At 38.3% G+C, this 22313-nt stretch overlaps 1 protein-coding gene across 10 annotated transcripts in view; it reads left to right on the forward strand.

Annotated features, from left to right (window-relative positions):
• Nucleotides 1–22313, forward strand: part of Carf (calcium responsive transcription factor) — a 49999-nt gene that overhangs the window by 16463 nt on the left and 11223 nt on the right. For 5 of the 10 annotated variants that reach the window (XM_087565312.1, XM_087565311.1, NM_001437659.1 and 2 more), the window contains 7 exon segments: nucleotides 7368–7428; nucleotides 8426–8555; nucleotides 10466–10550; nucleotides 14195–14384; nucleotides 17172–17292; nucleotides 19896–20039; nucleotides 22032–22265. In XM_087565312.1, coding sequence (XP_087421438.1) covers nucleotides 7368–7428; nucleotides 8426–8555; nucleotides 10466–10550; nucleotides 14195–14384; nucleotides 17172–17292; nucleotides 19896–20039; nucleotides 22032–22265 — 965 coding nt within the window. 10 annotated transcript variants of the gene reach the window in all.

Genomic DNA, 22313 nt, shown 5'->3' on the forward strand with positions numbered 1-22313 from the left:
AAGCTCTCCCTCTCCACAGTGCTTAAAAACCCCTCAAATTGTATGACTAGTATCATGACAGAAGTTTACATACACATAATAATCTTATAGATTTTGAGATAATATTTCTACCTTAAGGAAAGAGTTTTAAAGAGTAAAGTGAAAATCAAAAGATTATGAGACTAGTGGCAATAGAATAGTCCCTTATTTCTTGTTTTCTTCTGTTCCATACCAGGTGGCTCTTCTAATATGAGACAGAGATTTTGAATTTTCCTTTGACAACATGTGTGAGTTTAGAGAAGGAGAGAGCCACGCTCCAACCCCAAAGCCAGCTTTAAATTTTGCCTGGGACTTCCTGGCTAAACATTCATTATTCATACAAGCCCAACAGACTCATTAAAAATTAAAAATTATAATTTTTGTGACCAGTCAATATTTTATCTTCTATGTTTGCACCTATAGTAAATCCTTAGTTCCCTTTTTTATGACCGATGGTTAATGGTTTTACAACCTCTTGGAATGTGCGCTAAGTTGTAGATGCCTGTTTGCTTTCTCAAAAGCAGTTAACTCATGACACTTGAAGACTGGCAGAGTTCTCATTGCAGTTTTGACATCAGAAAGTTCTTAATAGCAGTCCTGTTATAAAAGAGCTTAATAATTACTAATGTAATTTTAAGAAATCATATAGGATCATCACTAAGAATTAAGAAATCACCTATTTGTTTGTATAGTATTACTACAAGACAGTACGCCTTCACTGTTCTGCAGAGATCTGCTCAAAAGAGTGGGCTAACCTAGTGATTGTTATACGTATTTAATAATAACAGGAAAAGCATATTAATAGCAGGAATCTTTCCTAAAATGTAATCTTCTCGGCCTTGCCTTGAGAAGCAAATTTGTCAATAACTTTAACAGTCCATGAGGAACCATCTCAGGAAGATTGCCTGCTAGTTTTTAGCTTCTCCTAGCTGGCTCCTGGCAAATTTTTAAATGAATTAGAACCACATAAAGACCATTTGCCACTTATTTCTGTGCAGGGCAGCAGAGACAGCTGGAGGTGGGTGATACCACTGGGCCAATCTAATTTACTTGTTTTCTTGGGACACATTCTCTTGATGATCTATCTATCCTCTCTTCAGATGTTTCACTTGTCCAGGGGTTTCTGAATTCCTTAGTTGGATGCTTTTATTCTCCTGGAAAGATAAAAACAAAACTCTGCCCCAACTCTAACTCTGGGGAGGGGAGGTTCCTTTTTAGGCAGGTTATATCTTTCCTAGGGCAAAATGTTTTTTGGCAACAGAAAAAGTATTATCTTTCAATTGAAACTTAAAAAATTCTTTTGAAGATTTGAAACTAAATATACCTTAGTATTTGTAGATAAATATACCTATATTTCCATATATATATATATATATATGTATATATATATATATTCAAGGTTTAAGTGTATTTATTTTTAGATCACAAAGAACATTCACTTTGAATTTCAGCCTGTATTTTACAATCAGCTTTTAAATTTTACATCACTGTAATTCCTATGTGGCTGCCTCTGCCTCCCAAGTGCTGGGAGGTGTGAACCACCACCTGGCTATGTAATTCCTTGTAATAATTATTCTCATAGTTTTTTCCTGGTTTAGTTTGGTTCTCCATTACCCCTTATTTTTTAGTATTAGGAGTGAATTTTCAAGTTTTTTTGAATGTGTAATCTATCATTCTTGCTAATTTATTCTGAGTTTGTTCCCTGGCAAATTTTGATATTCTGGTCTTAATTAACAAATGGCAATTTGACCACTATTTCATTATTTCCAGATGTTTGTCTGTCTTACCCATATTTGCTACTTAAATTTGATGTTTGCTAAGTTTTCTAGGTTTTGCCATTTCCATTCATGCCGCCTATGACCAGATACTGAGAGGCCAGATCTTATGGGTTCAGACTCCATCTTAGAGAACCTGACCTAAGGTTGAACTCAAGTTAACTAATAAGCTGGCACCTAGTTTTCAGGCTACTCCCTAACAAGCTGGTGTCTAGCGCCAGTTTCCAGGTTACTCCCCAACAAATTTGCAACTCCAGGTTACAAGCCGGCCCCTGGTACGTTAGTCCTAAAAACCACCAATGAGGAGGAAAACAGAAGTTATGATTATGGTTTGGCTCCCAGAACCAGCCAATTACAATTATGTTAAAGGCCATAATGCCCCCACCCCCCATCAGTCAAATGTATGCCAGGCTAGACTGACCCCCTCCCCCAACCCCACTTGTTTGCTGGCCTCTATAAATGCTTGCCTGAGACTGGGCTTGGGTCTGCACCTTCCCTTTCTGAAGCAGTGGCCCAAGCTCAGGCTTAAATAAAGAGATTCTAGTGCAATTACATTAGAGTTGGCTCCTGGGCGGTCTTTTGGGGTTCGAGAATGCTTCCTGGCACAACAATATCTTTACCATTTATCTGCCAGTCAGTGGTTTCCATTTTGATGACCGTATAGCTGCTGTGCCACTGCACACACCATGAATTGTTCCTGGTTGATCATCTTATGGCCAGCAGTGCTGCACTGACTTTGTGGTTCCTTTCAGGATTGGCGGTTCCATTCCCCGAGTCTATGGCGGCCACTGTCCGTTAGCTTTGGTTCCATCAGGGCTTCATAAATCATCGGTAAACCATGCATTAGCCAAATGTCGTGACCATTCCCTCAGTCCCCACACCTCAACAGGGGCCTCTTTTGGGGAGCAGGGGAGTGGTTTAGGAAAGGGGATTATAGGCAACTGAGCTGTTTCCTCAGTGCCCCTTTGCTGCCACATCCTGATCATGAAGGAATTCAGTTAGGTACCAGTTCCACTGTTAGACCTTTCCCTCCATGGCTAAGCCTGTGAAGGACTCTGCCTTCCAACGGACCAAATCCATCATTGTAAGAGGACCTTACATCCTCTTACACCTCATGACCATAGGGTGGTTGGCAATGACTGAGTATAAGGTTCTCCATCCTTATAAAATGTCCAGATTTGTTTGTCAAAGAACATATTTATTCTTCATATATGGAAAGTATTTGCAATAGAAGCCAAAAGGCAAATGTTGGTGGACTCCTTTTTGCTTAATGAAGAGTCCCCAGATGCCAATTCACCATTAAATATGATATTCATAGTTAAGAAATCAGTCAGGGTTGCATGCATGGAGAAGAGCTTCCCGGCAGTCAGTCACAAAAGCTGCTCTTTGTTCTGGCCCCATTGGGAATTAGCTGCCTTTCTAGTAACTGTGTGATCTTTCTTTTGTTATAAGCCATTGTTCCACCCATTGAGGTTAACCATTTTAAAGTTAGGGTGGTTGGTACCTTTGAAAGACCAACACCTGTTGTGTCCTGCCTATGGACCATGGACCGTCTGACTGTTCTTGATAATACATTTTCAGAAGCATTCTTTATTTATAGTTTGTTTCTGAGATTGGAGGAATGTTAATCTGTATTTTTCCATTGTTGCAACAAATCACATCCCCATAAATTCATGGCTATATTAGCTACATATGGCTTTAACTTTCTTATATGTCCTCTGGCCCTATACACTCTACCTGTTTTGTACTTAGCTTTACCTGAGATAAAGTTCCAACCCCTAGAAGCTGAGTGTATATCTCCTGAGGAGGCCAAGGCAGATGCCAAGATTTTGGTGAAATTATCATTACATTTACTCCTATGTCTACAAATCTTCAATTTCAAGGCCATTTATTTATATTTTTAACTTTCATCTCTGATCATTTATAGCAGTTTGCCAAATATACTGGTTTTCTGGTTTCTCCCAAATATTTTGTTTTATCTACTGAAGTTGTTTTGTCCTTGATTACATCCAGGGCACTGTTTTGTTGTTGTTGTTGTTTGTTTGTTTTCTTATTTTTTTTTAAAACAGGAGTTAAATCTTTTAATTGCTCTATGGATGATTTTCTCTGATGCTGACAGGGAATGATTAATCAAATTTGCTGTCAGGGCCTGCTGGAGGTCCCCTGGGGCATTTCCTGATGGCAAAGGGTTACCTTGCCTGTCCCTTGTTGATCTGCATTCATTAGTCCAGTGCCAGCCTTTGCCACATCTTCTAAATGCTTCAGAAGGCTGGGGCCTTCTTTTTGGATTATCTCTAGAAAAAACATTGTTTCTAGGAATGCTTTGCCTATAATCTGTTTTCAAATGACCTTGCTTACCACAATTAAAAATTGGACATTTTTATTTTTCTTAAAACTTTTAGAAATTATTTCTCCTATCAGAGTAGCATCATATACATGAGAGCCAATATTAGCCATATCTATAATCCATTCATCTACTGGTGTTTATCTTGCCTTTTGTATTCTGAATTAGAATTTTCAAAAACCAAAGATTCAATTAGTATTTTTATGATTTCTGAATCTGATACTATTGTATTTACAGCTGAAGTCAATCTTTGCAAAAAATCAGTGAAGGCTTCCTTTGGGTCTTGTATAATTTTAGTAAATGACTCAGACCTCTTTCCTGATTCTGCAACCTTGTCCTAAGCATTTAAAGCTGCTAAATGACATAGCATCAAGGTGTGAGCATCAAGTTCAAGCTGCCTGTGTAACTCAGGAGTCTGACCATCACCTAGCAACTGATCTGGGAAATATTAGTCCCTCTAGCCCTATTTCATCGTTCTCTGGCCCTAGCTTCCTCTGTCCACCATGTTCACCAGTGTAACTGAGGGCCAGCTTCCATTATTGCTGTTGCCAAATCTTTCCAGTCTTGGGGAATAATTCTGTTCTGAGTTGCCCATGGATTTAATATCTGTTTCACAGAGGGTGAGTGCAAACCATATGAAATTATTGCTTCCTTGAATCTCCTCAGGTCTAACATGTCTATAGGATTCCATTTACTTGCTTCATAACCTTGGGGGTGCCTATCATATGCTGGTAAGTATTGTTTATTAACTGGATAAACTAAAGTTGGTTTTCTTACAACTGTGGCCGCCCCTCTTCAGTTTCATCATGTGCTGGCACAGTAGGTTCTTGTTTAAATTCCTTTATCTGTATCTGAGTATTTTTCTGATTTTCATTTATAAGTCTTTCTAACGCTCATGTCTTATTAACCCACATATGTGGCTATTAAGGATAAAATATGAAATACCAAGATGATAATAACCATAATCACTATTGAGCCAATTTCAGTTAAGTCATTTAGCTTTTCATTTTCTGCTTCTATTTTCAAGCCATCTAAAGTAGCACTGTACGGGGTCCTAGCACCTTGTATTATGGTATTTTCCCATCCTCAACTCTCTCTTTGAGGACTTCCCAGGTAACTTACCAAATCTAATGGCTTCTTAATTTTTCTGCAGCTGGCCATGTGGTTGTGCCATGTGTTGGAGTGCAAAATGTTTTTAACAAAATCTCAGTCATTCTATTTTACCAATGAAGACGGGGAGCCAGATGCTGGAGTGAAAGCTAACCCAGAGGCAGAGAGAGCACAGCTGACCTTTTTCCACAGATGACAGACACCCCTAAGGGAAGGTCTTCCCCCCATACCATCTTAAAACCCCCCAAACTGAATGCCCCCTTCTACTTCCTGTGTGTTTATATCCGTCCTCAGACTTACTCTCTATGTTATTTTTTCCTGTGTTTACTCCCTGTCGACTGACTGCTTGCTCTGCCTCTTGACTTATAGTTGACTTTATTTAATTCTGTTACAAGAATCAAGAAGCTCTTGAATTAAAGATTTGTGCTAGGGCTGAGCCACACCACAACTAGAGACAGGCTTTTTCTGTAACTAACACAATTTCTGGGTTCATAGTGTGATAAAATATCCTGCAACAAGTTATTAATGGTCAATGATTAATTCATCAATCCATTGGTGGTGGTAGTCATGGTGTCTGTGTGTACACACACTTGCACTTTTTGTTTTGCTGAATGAGATTATTTTTTTGTGGGTGTAGTTTACTTGCTTGGGTTGGAGTTTTCCTTATAGTACCTTCTGTATGGTTGGGTTTGTAGATATTATTTAAATTTAACCTATGAAATATCTTGTTTTCTTCATCTGTAGCGATTGAAAGTTTTGCTGGGTATTATAGTATGGGCTGGTATCTGTGGTCTTTTAGTGTCTGCCCAGATCCTTCTAACTCTAAAGTTGGGTAATAGATCTTCCTGCATACGTTACTTGGCCTTTTCCCTTGCAGCTTTTAATATTCTTTCTTTGTTCTGTATGTCTAGTGTTTTGATTATTTTGTAGCACAGTGACTTTCTTTTCTGGACCAATTAATTTGAGGTTCTGTAAGTTTCTTGTACTTTTATAGCCATGTCTTTCTTTAGGTTAGAAAAATCTTCTATGATTTTGTTAAGTATATTTTCTGAGTTTTTGAGCTGGGATTCTTCTCCTTTTCTAATTCCTATTCCTAGGATTAGTCTTGATTTTTTTTCATTTCCTCTTTATGGACATCTTTCAGCTTCATAAAATTGGTTTTAAGGTCATTTTTCTTGTGCTTCAGCTGATTTGAAATATATTAACCTGACTGTTAATGGGATTATGTCCTTATGCTAGCATTTAGACATCTGGGTTTGGGATAATTAGAGGTCTATGTGCTGATTTCACCTGCACCTGTTCTTCAGACTGTGGTGGCCTGCTCCTTTACGGTGGAAGTCCGCCTGAGTTGGGGGCGGTCAAATGGCAGCGGTAGGGAGCCAACCTTAGTTTCTCGTTTATACATTATATTAGAGATATCCTTCCCATGGCCTTGTTTTTTATTTTATTTATTTGTTTGTTAATTGATTTGGCTTTCTAAGACAGGGTTTTTCTGTGTAGTCCTGGCTGTCCTGGAAGTCACTCTGTAGACCAAGGTGACCTGTAAGTCAGAGATCCCCCATTTCTGCCTGCTGGAACTAAAGACATGTCCTGTTGCCACCACCAAGCCAACCTTGTTTTATTTTGTTTTCCCTTTTTGAGCACAAAGAGTACAAAGAGTGTTTAAAACAGCCCTTAAGTGCTCATGTCTAGGTACTCTGGTGTTTGAGATAAACTGGCTATCGTATATAACTAATATTTACTTGTAAGTTACTTTTTATTTTTGAGTCAGGGTTTTATGTCGCCCAAGCTGGATTTTCATTCTCTGTGTTATTAAACTCCATGCATGTGCTATCATTAAGAATATAGTGCCTGAGACCATAGGCTATGCCAAACTGAATTTTTTGAATCTTAGCTTTACTACTTGACAGCTGTGAGACCTTAAAACAATTAGAATATGTCTTGGGGCTGTATCTATAGAGTGAAGTAATACATTCCATCGTGGAAGTAGGTGTGTGCTTAAATAATTTAATAATTCTGATAAATCAGAATGAAATATGTATTTGTTTAATGCCTCCAAGATGATCACTACCAGCTCTTGAGAAAACTAACAGGTGCTTCATGTAATTCCGTCTCCCCAGACAGGGATGGAGCAAGTGGTTATACCTCAGGAGTCGTTTGCAGACGTGTGTAGTCCTCCAGGTGAGTCCATATGGAATGGGTGCTTTAAAGACCAAGGTCTCTAAGGTTTCTAAGACTCTAGAAAATTTCCTATGGAATTCCATACTGGCTTCAGTTGTTTAGGTAAGATTGTGAACTGAGTGATTGGAAAAAGCTTTTTAGTCCAAATCTTAAGTTCGTTTTTCAACTCCTGTCTAGGTTATCTGTCTATTTCATTTTGGGATTTTATGAAGCTGGCTGATGCTTGCTTCCTCCCAAATGACCAGTGAGCACAAAGTAAATTCTTGTAAATTATAGCAGCAACAATAGAAATAGCATCAGTAACACAAATATAGTACTTAGCTACAGAAATTTTGGATATTTCCATTTATTGGTATTTTTATTAGCTTTGAGATCCATTCCTTTCTCTTTTAACTGTTGTTTGAATCTGCTGCCTTCTCCCATTTCTTTTGTTTCACATTCAGAGAAGAGAATCGGGATTCCCCAGCACCCCCTCACCCCATCCCCCTTTTTTGCCTATTTGATAATATCCCCATTAATTTTCTTTTTCTTCCTTTTCTTTATAATATAGTTTAATCTCATTTTAACATCACTGCTGCATTGTTTTGTTGCTCTTTCATAAATAGTGGTTTAGGATAGTTATTGTTGCTTTTGTTTTATGGTATATTGTCTTCATTAACTATCACTGAAAGTTAAACCAAAAACATTATAAACACAATATATAAGTAATTTTTTGTATTTAATATTTCACATATAAGTATTATATGTGAAATTCTTTAAAATAACAATTATTTGTACTATTTTTAAATCACAGCTATTAAATATAAGTATAAAAATTTAATTACATACAACATAAAAATAATTAAGTTTATCAGTGACAGTCTCAATAAAGCATTAAAAGTTTTGAATATTTTTAGCTTCAGAATAATCTTCTTTTCTCACTGAAAAGATTTAAATTCTAGCTAAGTAACTGTCACATTATTCAAGATGCTGCTGTTTTGTCGTTGTTGTTGTTAAGGTGTCTCTGAAGAGAAGCCCATTGGTGGGAGTTTGCCAGCTGTAAGCACAGATGCTCTAGAAGACAGCGCCAGTAGCTACAGTCTTCACTCACAAGCATCCCTCGTGGGACCCAGAAAGTCAGGGACCAGGTGAGTCGTGGGGTTGTCTTGGAGGTCACAATGGAAGTCTGTTTTTAAAAGATCACATCTAAAGCTGGCAGACCATAGAAAAGATCAAAAATTCAGAGAGAGGAAAAATTCCTTAGCTGTATCTTCATTTATTTTAATGCATCTCCACAACAAGGGGACACCTTTCTGTTCTTTTGGAGCAATGTCAAATGGCAAAAGTATTATTTAGAATGAAGGTATACATTCCAGATCCTAAAAATTTAAATTGTTTAACCATGTTTTATAGATATAATTCCTATATGATAAAGTACTTAAAATGTTTTTTGCTAGCATTGGTGGGGAGGGGATAGGTGGGTGGTGGTGGTGGTTCTGAAAATTGAGCACAAAGTCTTGAGTATGTAGGCAAATATTTTCCCACACCACCACCAAAATATGGCCTATTTTCTGCAAACTTCTTACTTTACTTTTCCCTTTTTCCTAAAAATAATACTTTCCATGATAATTTTAGAAAAATATTTAAAGTATCTTATAAAAAACTTGTTTTGAGATTTGTTTATTTTCCTATGTGCACAGTGCTTGACTGTATGTCTGTGCACCATACTTCAGTGCCTGTGGAAGACAGAATTGGGCAGCAGGTCCCTGGGAGTGGAATTTAGAGTTGTTAGCCACCATGTGGTGCTGGAAATTGAACCTAGGTCCCCTGGAAGAGCTCTTAAAAGCTGAGCCATCTCTACAACCCCTTCCTTAAAGTGTGTTTTATGTATTTGTATTCCTTTAATTGTTCTATGAAAAGATTTTACATAAAACACTATATTGTTTGTTCTTTCTTTGTTTTCCGGTGCTTGAGATCAAACCCAGGGCCTCTTGCATACTAAGCCCTGACCTAACACTCACATATACTCTCAGTTGAAGACAATATTTATAATTATTTATAAATTTATTTATTTTCTTTACTAACTCTATCTGCACCAGGGATTTTTTTGTGAGATTTCCTTTTTTTTTTTTAAGATTTATTTATTATATATAAGTACACTGTAGTTGTCTTCAGACACACAAGAAAAGGGCATCAGATCTCATCACAGATGGCTGTGAGCCACCATGTGGTTGCTGGGAATTGAACTCAGAACCTCTGGAAGAGCAGCCATTGTTAACCGCTGAGCCATCTCTCCAGCCCAAGAAGATTTCTGATTACTACTTTGAATTCATTGGTTGTTAGGGCTTAATTTTGGTAGGCCATAGGCATCTTGAATTCATCCTTTTCTTTTATATTTTCCAATTTATTAGAATATAAATTTTCAAAGTATGTCCTCATGGTTCATTAGATTTCCTCAGTGTGTGCTGTCATGTCTGCCGTTTCTTCTAATCTTAATAATTTGTCATGTCTGTCTCTTCTGGTTAATTTGCTTAGGGTTTGTCACTTTTGTTTATCTTTTCAAAAACCATCTCTTTGTTTAAGAATTTTTGGTCATTTTCATATCTGTTTTATTAATTTCTGCCCTGCCCATTGTTATTTCTTTCTACCACTGCTTTGGGATTGGCTTGTCCTTATTCTCCTGGACCTAGAGGTTTGCCATCGGGTTGTTTATTTGCTTTTTAATGAAGGCATTTAGAGTTACCTGCTCCTCTCTTAGGACCCTTCCTAGTATCTCACAGATTTGGGTTTGCATTACCATTTGGTTTGCAGACTTGGTGAGCTCCGGGTTCACTGAGAAATAAGTGTTAAAAATCAGGTGAAGAGTGACTATGAAAAACATTGGATGCCAGTCTCTGGTTTCAGTACATGTGTGTACACATGTGCACCCATACAGTATGATGTCACACACACACACACACACACACACACACACACACACACAGAGTAAAGAAAAGACAAAGCAGTTGAATGTCATGTGTGTGTAACTATATTTATATCTATTCCTCTCCTCTACCAGAACTCTTGAAGAACCTTTGCTGGCCCCTCTCCAGCCACTTTCTTGTAACACACCCATGTGGGCCTGCCGTCTTAGGAGTTGTGAGGTGAGCTTAAGTTAATCCTGACTTAGATTCATTTGACTGGTCATGGCAACATTGCTTCCCCAAGTGAACACTTGAATACAAACAATACTTGGTATCTGTCACATTCTAATTCATTTATGCTAAATCTAAACTTATCTATTGTTTTATTCCATAATGATATAGGCTCCGATAAAGCGGAAGTTATGCCTAATGTGGTGGCACATGCCTGTAATGCCAGCACTGGGGAGGACCAAGAGTTTAAAGTCTTCTTGGCTACATAGTGAGTGGAGACAAGCCTGGGCTGCATGTGAACCTGTCCCAGAAGACACATCACAGAATAAGAGACAGAGCAGATATCATTCATAGAAAACTCTGCTTGCTTCATTTGAACTACCTCTTGTCTCTTTCTCTGTCTCTGTCTGTCTGTCTGTCTCCCCTCTCTCTGCATTTATTTAATTTCATAGTCTCAGTATAAAATTTCTCAAGGTTTGTTTTTAGTCTTATCTTCATTTTATCTTTGTAGGATTTAATCGTGTCATTGATTTTAGGCTCTTTTTTTTAAAAAAGATTTATTTATTTATTTATTTATTTATTTATTTTATACATGTGAGTACACTGTAGCTGTCTTCAGACACACCAGAAGAGGGCATCAGATCTCATCACAGATGGTTGTGAGCCACCATGTGGTTTCTGGGATTTGAACTCAGGACCTCTGGAAGAGCAGTCAGTGCTCTTAACCCCTGAGCCATCTCTCTAGGCCCCGACTTTCAGCTCTTTTGTTTATGTAATAGTTTGTAAGTCTGTATCACTGGTTCTGTAATTCTTACTGTTATCCCAGACCCTTGGCTACTTTTTGAAGCTTTATTTATACTTTACTATAAATTCACTGTGACCATACCAGTAAGCTCTGCTTGCTATGTTCTTTGCCTGTCTCATTAATAAACACCATTTTCTTAGATATCCAAGAATAAAAAAAATAACTTCTTTGTTTTATTCAGATACTTAACCTTTTTTTTTCTTTGTTTTGTAATTGCTGTTTTGACTGTCTGTGTGTTTATTTGAGACAGGGTCTTTCAATGTAGCCATGGCTGTCCTGATACTCACTATGAAGACAAGGCTAACTTTAAACCTGTGTCAGTCCTTCGGCCTCAGCCTCCCAAGTGCTGGGGTTGTAGGCATATACTACCCAGTTCAAGTCACAATTTATTCTTTTGAAAGTGCTTTTGGGCACTTGGATGCTCAAGGAAAGGTCCTGAGTTCCATGTTCAGAACCCACATGATCGATAACAATGCTCTGTATCTCCAGTTCTGACACCCTCATCTGGCTTCTGTAGGCACTCTATGCTTTTGGTGCACAGAGACATGTGCAGGCCGAACACGGTATACATAAAATAAAAACAAATAAAAATCTCAAAACATTTAAATGTTACAAAGAAGTATTAATATAAAGAAGTTCTTCTGCAACATTTTTTAGGACAGTCATCATTTTCATAGGGTTTTAGATACATTAGATTTAGATATGGCATCATATAAAAAAATCCGCAAAGAACCAGTACTTTGTTGCTAATTTTGTGTTCATCTGGATTTGATCCAAGGGTAGAATTTTATATATCCAAGAGAATAGATATATTACATATTCGTCAAGCTTTCACCTCTAAAACTTTTCTCCAACAGTAGTGAGTGTGTCACTATAAACTCTTCCATCTATTTGATGACTCGATGTTCAGATCAGACCCCCACTGTATAGACTAGTGGTGAGGAAGTGAACTGAGACTTCATCTGAGATAGCCATCTAGTTACATTTAGTGTTCACTGCATGCTGGGGCCAGTCCCTGAAATTCTTCTTTCTTGGTTCCTCTTGAGGTAGTGGAGGGGAAGAGTGCCAGAGGGGACAAAACTTGGTCTTGCAAGATATTTAGGATTGCTGTTTAATAATAAAATGTTTACCTGTCTTAAGTCTAAGTCACTTTGCTATGGTAGTTGATCTGCCTGTCTGAGTTCCTCTGAGATCAGAAACTGTAGTCTATGGTGTTTAGCACCTCATCATAAAATAGCAGGGAATTAAATAGAGGATTAATTGCTAGAGCTTTTTTCCTCTTGTCCAGATGCCTCTCACTTGCCAGACTGGGGGGAAGTTTAGAGCAATAAACTTCTATCAAACCAGGAGAAAGGAGTCACACTCACAGAAGGAAAAACTTACACAAGCAAATAAGGATAAACTCACATAAATTCTAATACAAATTCATGCTTACACACTCATATATCTCTTTTCAAACTAGTTGGGCCCAACTACATACTTATCTCATAATTACACACACACACACACACACACACACACACACACACACACACACACACTTTCATATGTATATTCAGCAAAAGACCAAGTGCCAGTGCAGAAAGAACTTATTCTGGATGAAAATTAGTTCTAGTCTTTGTTGCATAGGGGAAGAAAAAACTTCTGTCCTTTCACTGCTAAATGAATTAAACCCAAGTTTGTAAGAATAAAGCTTTCTCTTTAGTGAAACTAAGCCTGCCTTGCTAATAAGAAAAGACCTGTTGTATTCTATGGTAGGAAGAAGCCTACCTGCTCCTTCTGATCTTTCTGCAGCTTCTTCTTTTTTCCTCTTTCCCTCTGTATCCTCAGTATTGCTCTCTTAATTTTTTAAGTTGCCTTATAATTTCTAAGTTATTCTACTCTGCATTCTTCTTCTACTCTTGCTTCCTTCTCTTCCTCAAATATAACAATGCCCTTGCTCCCAGTGTCTTACTCCCAATGCCTTTATTGCTGTGTTCTCTCTAAAAGTTTTCTAAGAAAGTTCTCTAAAAAGTTCTCTCTAGAAGGTTCTTTTTAAGTTCAGTTTTCTCTCTTTGTCCTCTGCATTTACATCTTTCAGAATACATGATCACATGGTAAAAAGTTTACCACAGGTTTACACATAAATTCAAATTACAAATTGAGTAATTTTATAGCAGAAAATTGTTTACATGCATATCCATTAAGAGTAATTATCTGGCTAAACATTTATTTGTAAAAGTTCAACAGATTCATTGAAAATTAAAATTCATAATTTTTGTGACCCAGTCAATATTTTATCTTCTGTTTTTGCACTTATAGCAAATCCTTAGTTCCCTTTTTTATGACCTTTGGTTAATTGTTTTACAACCTCTTGGAATGTGCTCTACCTGCTTGCTATCTCAAAAGCAATTAACTCATGACACTTCAAGACTGTCAGAGTTGTCATTGCAGTTTTGATTATCAGAGAGGACTTAATAACAGTCCTGTTACAAAAGAGCTTAATAATGACTAATATAATTTTAGGAATTCTTATAGGATCATCATTAAGAATTAAGAAATCATCTATTTGTCTGTATAGTATTACTACATGACAGTACATCTCCATTGTTCTGCAGAGACCTGCTCAAAAGGGTGAGCTAATATATGGTGATTGTTAAATATATTTAATGATAACAGGAAAAACATATTAATAGCTTAATATATTCTTCTCGGCCTTGCCTAGAGAAGCAAAGCTGTCAATATTTTTAACAGTCCATGAGGAACCATCTCAGGAAAATTACTTGCTAGTTTTTAGCTTATCCTTGATAGTTCCTGGCAACAAAAATATATTTTCCAATGATTTTCTTATTTAATTTTTCCCTCACAGAAAATTGGAGATTCCTACCGTGGCTACTGTGTAAGTGAGACTGAATTAGAAAGCGTCCTAACTTTTCACAAGCAGCAAACACAGACTGTCTGGGGCACTCGCCAATCTCCAAGCCCAGCCAAACCTGCCACACGCTTGATGTGGAAGTCTCAGTATGTCCCCTATGACGGCATCCCGTTTGTCAATGCAGGTACTTCCCATCAGTCACTTGAAGACTCCCCGCAGTTGTGCTCCATTGTGACAATGGGACTTTTGTGAGAGGATATATTTCATTGTTGTAGGTGAGAATTGAATATTAGTGGCTGAAAATGAATATTGAGCTAAAAACAAAATAAAATATATATCCAGTTAGTTTATGTTTTATTAAAGTGTGACACTGAATAATGCTTCATTTGTATAGTATGCTATTAAATAGAAATTCCTAGAGGACTTACAGAAAACATCTCATATTCAAAATATTTGTCTTTGTAGTCACACAGGAATAAATCATTTCTCAGATAAATAGACAATAAAGACAGACACATAAAATTTCATTGTTTGTATCATGTTCTGCTGCCAAACAAGTTCCAAAAAACTTTTTCTGAGTATTTTAGTTTTCAGATTTGCTCAAAAAGAATTAATGTGCTGAATTTCACTCCTTTTGGCAGTGTTACAAACTTCTCTACATTCAGTCCTTTATTTAGTATTTGCAGACTTAAGAAGAATCCAGGTTGGGGCTGGGGATTTAGCTCAGTGGTAGAGCGCTTGCCTAGGAAGCGCAAGGCCCTGGGTTCGGTCCCCAGCTCCGAAAAAAAGAACCAAAAAAAAAAAAAAAAAAAAAAAGAAGAATCCAGGTTATGTCAGGCATGGTAGCATATACCTTTAACCCAAGCATCAGGAAGCAGAGGCAGAGGCAGAGGCAGAGGCAGAGCACATATTCAGGAATATCTGTGAGTTTGAGGCCAATCTGTTTTACATAGTGAGTTTCAGGGCAACCATAGTTACACAGAGAGATCCTGCCTCAAATACAAAACAAGTAGGTATACTGGGAATACCTTTACTAGAACTCTGGAAGCAGAGGCAGGAGGATCTCATGAGTTCAAGGCCAGCCAGAGCTACACTAGTGGACCCTGTCTCAAAAATAAATAAATAAATAAACAAACAAACAAACAAATAAGATCACATTATAGGATCTTTTATGTGTATCAAAAATAGAGGTAAGAGTATAAAAACTCTTATATTTTATGTTGTAAGTCTAACCCTTTAGAGCTGAGCCATCTCTCCAGTCTTTCATTTTTAAAAAACTTTATCTTTCATATACTTTAAAACTTTTTGAGTTTTTATTTTATGTATACGGATGTGTTAACTGTGTACTACTTATGCTCAGTGCCTACAGAGGCCAGAAAAGAGCCCTGGAACCTCTGCAACTGAAGTTACAGACAGCTGTGAACCACCATATGGGTGCTGGGATTGTCATCTTGGGTACTGTCTTACTCAGACTACTGTAGGTGATGATATCAGCTGCCACAGAGTGAGAGAACTCTGCAAAGGCCTACATAACAAGGCAACCACACAAGTGAGACTGGAATTGACTCCTCTCCTGCAATTCCGATCAACACTACAACCTCAGTCTGTGTGAGAACACGAGAGCCATCTTGCTAAGCTACACTTGGAATTCTACCCTTAGAAACTGAGACAATAAACTTTTGTAGTTCTTAGCCTTCAAATTTGGGATAATTTTTTACACTACAGTAGATTACAAATACGTAGATGTGAAAACCATGCTGCGTTAAAGTTGAATATTTACTCTACTTCAGGATACAGCCAACTTTTAAAACATATAATATGGGCTGGAGAGATGGCTCAGTGGTTAAGAGCACTGGCTGCTCTTCCAGAGGTCCTGAGTTCAGTTCCCAGCACCCACATGGTGGCTCACAGCTGTCTGTAACTCAAGGTCCAGTAGATCTGACTCCCTCACACAGACATACTTGTAGGCCACTACCAAATGTACATGAGAATAAATAAGTAAATTCCCTTTTTTAAAAAAGAAATAATTTAGAAAAGGAAATAATGGGGCTAAGAGAAGGGTGAGCAATTAAGAGCTCTGTGCATTGCTCTGGCGTAGCATCTGGGTTCCATTCCAGCTTCCAGATCAGGTAGCCCACACCTGTCACTCCATCCGTGGGCTCCAGCATCCCCTGGGCTGTGTAGACACCTGCATTGGTGCACAAAAACTCTTACAGGTATCCACACAAACATGTAGATAAAACACATAAATTAATTTTTCAAGGAAATTGGAGGCTGGAGAGATGGCTTATTTCCTGCGTGCACTTGTTGCTGTTGCAGAGGACCAGCACGCACATGGTAGCTCATAACCATGCACTCCAGTCCAGGGGGTCAGAGGCCTCTTCTTACCTCTGTGTGCTCCAGGCATGAGTATATATACACATACATGCATGCAAGAGAAGCACTCATAGACATAAAATAAATCAATCTAAAGACATTTTGAAGGGAAATAAGATTCTAAATAGTATTAACTATTAACCAATTGTAACATTCGATAATTTCAACGTATAAAGCATTTATTTAGCTTCAGATCAACTTATCTAGTATTTTTAAAAATTACATGTCTCAGCTACGTGGTGGGAATGTATGTATGCCTTTAATCCCAGCACTGGGAGGTAGAGGCAGTCAACTATGAATTCAAGACCAGCTTTGTCTACAGAGCAAGTTCCTAGACAGCTAGGCCAACACAGAAACCCTGTCTCAGAAACAGACAAACAAATCATGTGTCCATGTGTCAGCAAATGTAATATTTGTTCATTCCTTACCATTTATGTCTGTCTTGCATTTTTAGTAAAAAATACTGATGGATTTGTTCTAAGAGCTTATGTAATTAAAAGTGTAGAATTTGCACTTATCACAGCCCACATTTTAAAAATCTGTTGAAAATACATAAACACATGAATCACTGTCATCGGTTGGTTTTGGTGCACAGGAAGTCGAGCTGTTGTAATGGAGTGTCAGTATGGACCAAGGAGAAAAGGTTTTCAGTTAAAAAAAATCAGCGAGCAAGAAAGTAGGTCTTGTCATCTCTACAAAGCTACTTGTCCAGCCAGGTAAGCTTGTTGTATCTCTTCTTAAACTCATCTTTCTGCATTAAACTCTTATTTTTCAATAGCAAATACAAGCCTTTTTATTAAGTTTAAGCATCTCAAAAACATGCACAGTGAATACTAGGTTTTTCTCTTATTACTGTTTTGTATGTTCCCTCTTAAAGCCTGAAATCCCAATGGATTTTGAGTCATTTGAATATATGTGTTCATGAATACACACATATCCTCTCTACCCTAAAATGTCCATAAAGCCCACTAAAGTTTTATTTCCTTAAAGTTAGGTAACAGTTCCCTCTTCTCTCTGACTCCGTATCGATCTATTCTTCATCTGAAAGCCTACAGTGAGTATCCGGTGCAGATATCACATGCGGAGCGGTGCGCATGTGGCATGCACTTACTCTCTGTTTTCATTGCTCCTGCACCCTCACAGTGACTTCACAGAGGTACATGGAAACTCTCTCTTTTAAACAGTGATGTGATATTCCACTTGTAAGAATAACATTTAATTAACTCTCTACAGATAGTTATGTAAGCTATGAGAAAATGGATTTTTTTGAGATAGGATCTCATGCCTTCCAGGCTAGCCACACACACACAAATCATGAGTGATCTGGTCGAGAATAGAGAAGTGAACCAATGAAAGATTTTTTTTTATGTTTTATAGTAATACTCTTTTAGACATTGAAAATGTTCATTGGTCAATTTAAAACTGTTAAAGGTGTTATGGGCTAGGGAATAGAAAAGCAGCTCAGGGTTACAGTGCTTGTCTGGCATGCACAAAGCCCTGAGCCAAGTCAACAGCACTTCAAAGAATATAATAGTGTACGCTGAGTATGGTAACTCCTGTCTGTAATTCCAGATGCTTGGAGGGTTGAGGGGAGAGAATCATTTGAGCTCATAAGTTCATCCTGAGCAACGAGGACCCTTTGTCAAACAAAACTCATAATTTATCATGGTTGGACTTAGTTGATAGTTGACACATTATATTTTAGCATCACACAAATAATAAACTTTAGCATTCTCAGGTTAAACGACAGGTGTGGAGGCTAGAGAGACCACTCAGTGGTTAAGAGCACATGCTGCTTTGGTAGAGCCTGGATTTGGTCCCCAGTGCTCACATGGGGACTCACAGACAACTACAGCTCCAGGTCCAGGGAATTGGATGCCGCTTCTGACCTGCACAAGTTCCTGCTCTCATGTGGCACACATATATGAACTCAGTCACACACTCATAAAATAAATGAATCTTTAAAAGACCAGTGTAATGCTATGTGCCTGTATCTCAGCACTGGAAAGGTAGAGAAAAACCAGTATGAAACATGAAGACAGGGCTGGAGAGATGGCTCAGTGGTTAAGAGCACTGACTGCTCTTCCAGAGGTCCTGACTTCAATTCCCAGCAACCACATGGTGGCTCACAACCATCTGTAAAGAGATCCGATGCCCTTTTCTGGTGTGTCTGAAGACAGCTACAGTGTACTTGTACATAATAAATGAATAAATCTTTAAAAAAAACAAAAACAAACAAAAAAAAAGAAACATGAAGACAGACAGACACACAGACACACATAAACGTGATGAAAAAAGGGACTGGAAAGATGGCTCTGCACTTGAGAGCACACTGGCTGATCTTTCTGAGCACTTGGGTTCAGTTCGCAGCACCAGCATAGTAGTTTGCAACTGTCCATCACTGTAGATCCAAAGCCCTCCTCTGACTTCTGCAGCCACATGGTGCAGACATGCATGCAGGCAAAACACCTTTGCACATAAAAAATAAAATGTATATTTTTAAAATCTAGGGTCTCATGAGATATCTAGAATGTTGTCAAGAAATTTGTGCTTGATTGAAAATACAGAGATCTGAGTACTCAGAAGCAGGCAAATCTCTGAGTTCCAGGCCAGCCTGTTCTACAGAGAGAGATCCAGGATAACTAGGGCTACACAGAGAAACACTGTCTGGGGGGTGGGAGGAGGCCAGCAGCAGGGAGGGAGGAAAACAAATGTAAAAAATTACTTTTTTTTTTTTAGGAACAGTTTCCCTGGCTTGCTGTCCTGGAACTTGCTGTATAGGTCAGGCTGGCCTTGAACTGACAAAGATTCTCCTGCTGGGACTACGGCATTAAAAGCATTGGCCACCACTAATGGTTTGATTATGTTACTGTTGGCCGGTGGTGGTGACACACACTTTTAAATCCAGCACTCAGGAGGCAGAGGCAGGAAGCAGGGAGGCAGAACTCACAAATTTCTGTGAATTCCAGGTCAGCCTGGTCTACAGAGAAAGTTCTAGGACAGCCAAGGCTAGACCCTGTCTTGGAGGAAAGAATTAAAGCCAATCAGCCTGGAAGAAGGTCCTTACATTAAAGTAAACCAAATGTGAGGTAACTATGGCTTCCAGTACAATGAAGAAGAGAAAATTTCAGAAAAAATATTTATTTTTAGATATTTATATTTAGTTCATGATAGTTGTTACTTTTCTGAGTATCATGCACTTAATATGATGTCTTCCATAAATTTCTCAATACTAAATTAAATGTTCTCTTGAGCTCTTTGTTGCCGTTAGATTTTCCTTGAGAGTATAATAGAAGTTTCTTCTTTGTCTTGTATAAAGGATATACATTAAAAAGGTACAGAAATTTCCTGACTATAGAGTACCTACTGACCCCCAGATTGATAGGAAGACAATCCGGATGGAGCAGGAGAAAGCCTTCACTATGCTGAAGAAGAACCTGGTGGACGCGGGCGGTGTCCTTCGGTAAGACGCTCACACAACCCTTTCGTTTTCTTGTTAGCTTCACTAACACGGACTCTTCTACTTCTGTCTTTTCAATTATTTCAATAAGGAATGGTTTTCTAAGGTAAATACCTCACTAGTATTAAACTTAGTTGCTATTGTATAAGTTATTGACTTTATTACCCAAGATCTGTATATAATGCTAGCCATACACTGTTGATTACTGTGACAGCCATCAGTGAATGTTAAGCTCTAATGACATTCCATTTTATGCTTCATGTATTAAATAGAAAGGAACATAATATTTCTAGCTTACTGTACTTTATATGTTAGTCCAGTTGAAGAATTTATTATGTATAATGAATCAAATATAATGAAAAGCTCTTCTATGATCTTTTATAAAAACTTAAAAATGAAGTCAATAATTAAGTCATTCAATTTTTAAGGTGTGTAACTATAAAATTTTCATTTTTAAAAAATATTATTAGATTTCTTTATTTTATTTTGTATTTAAGAGTTTTGCCTGAATATATGTATGTGTACCACATGCATTTTTTATGCCATTGAGGTAGGAAGAGAGCATCAGAGCCTCTGTCACTTGAGTTATAGATAGTTGTGACCCACCATGTGGGTTCTGGGGCTCAAATCTGGGTCCTCTGCAAGAGTAACAAGTGCTCTTAACAGTTGAACTATCTCTCCAGCCCCAACTATACAACTTTTAATTAGGCTCTATTTTGTTTATATCAGTTTATATCAAACAGAAGTACAGGGGGCCAGTGAGATATCTCAGTGAGGTCAGGACACATAATTAAAGGAAAAAAATTGACTCCTTTAAGTTGTTCTCTGACCTCCACATATGTAAGTGCACACGCATGTGCACACGCACACACACACACACACACACACACACACACACACACACACAAATAATAATGTAAAAGGACAGGCACTTGGTGTATAGCTCAGCAACAGAGCACCTTGCTAGCTAAGTGCTTAGCCCAAAATTAAACCCCCAACACCACACACATGCGCGCACACAGACACACACACATACATACACACCACACACACACACACACACACACACACACACAGACACTTGTACAAAAATATTGCTCAAGCTGGACATGGTGATGCATGCCTTTAATTCTAGCACTCAAGAGGCAGAGTGGATCTCTGAGTTCAAAGCCAGTCTAGTCTACATACCAAGTTCCAGGCTGACCAGAGCTACATAGTGAGACCTCATCTCAAAAGTAAAAACAATAATAATGAAAAGAACGATCAATTAAAACAGTATTCTACCAGATTGATTTTCCTAGCCCCAGTCCCTTACCACTGTATATGAGACGTGTTCATATTTTAGTCAGTCCTACTGCTCATTGGGCAGTGGGAGTTAAGAATGCTTTGTCTGTTTGCCTGTGTATATGTATGTGTGCCATGTGTGTGCCTGGTGCCCACGTTAGTTAGAGAGCTTTGGATCCCCTGGAGCTGGAGTTACAGAGGTTTATAAGCTGGGAACCCAAACCCAACTGAAAGGCCAACAAGTGCTCTTCACTACTGCCCATCTTTTTACCCTGTAAACCCCTGCATTGCCTTAGCTTTGGGGTCAGAGTCAAAGTTTATGAAGTTACCTTTTTTTTAAAGTTTCTCAATACAGAGTTTCTCCGTGTAGTCCTGGCTATAATGGAACTCACTCTGTTGACCTGGCTGGCCGGAACTCACAGACCCACCTGCCTCTGCCTCCCAAGTGCTGGGATGGAAGGCATGAGCCACCACTGCCCAGGGTAGAGTTACCTTCTTAATTGTATATAAAGCCAATCTTAGAAGAGCTGAATGTCAGACATTTTATATTTTATTCCACATGGTATAACCACACTGGTTTTTTTGCTTAAAATATTATTCCTTCTCTTGATGAATATTAACCTAAGTAATTATGATTCCTGCCTTTGTCTAAGATCATCAAATAACTTTAGTACTTCAATGTTGATAATTTTCGATGCATTCTCTTGTCAGGTGGTATGTGCAGTTACCTACGCAGCAAGCTCACCAGTATCATGAACCAGAGACTCCCGGTGTCCCTTTGTCACCGTCACCTTTCCCTATGTCTCCTCTTGAGGAAGAGGAGGCTATAATCAGAGATGAGAACTGTGTGTTGCCCTCTCGTCTCCACCCGCAAGTAGCGCATAAGATCCAGGAGTTAGTGTCCCAGGGAGTGGGGCAAGTGTATGCAGTGAGGAAGCAGCTAAGGTACGGCAGGGGCAGGTTTCTTTACAGCTGTCGCCCTAGTGGTCACTC

The sequence above is a fragment of the Rattus norvegicus genome, chromosome 9 (genome assembly GCF_021556685.1).
Source record: "Rattus norvegicus strain SHRSP/BbbUtx chromosome 9, alternate assembly SHRSP_T2T, whole genome shotgun sequence".
In the NCBI taxonomy this organism is placed as follows: domain Eukaryota; kingdom Metazoa; phylum Chordata; class Mammalia; order Rodentia; family Muridae; genus Rattus; species Rattus norvegicus.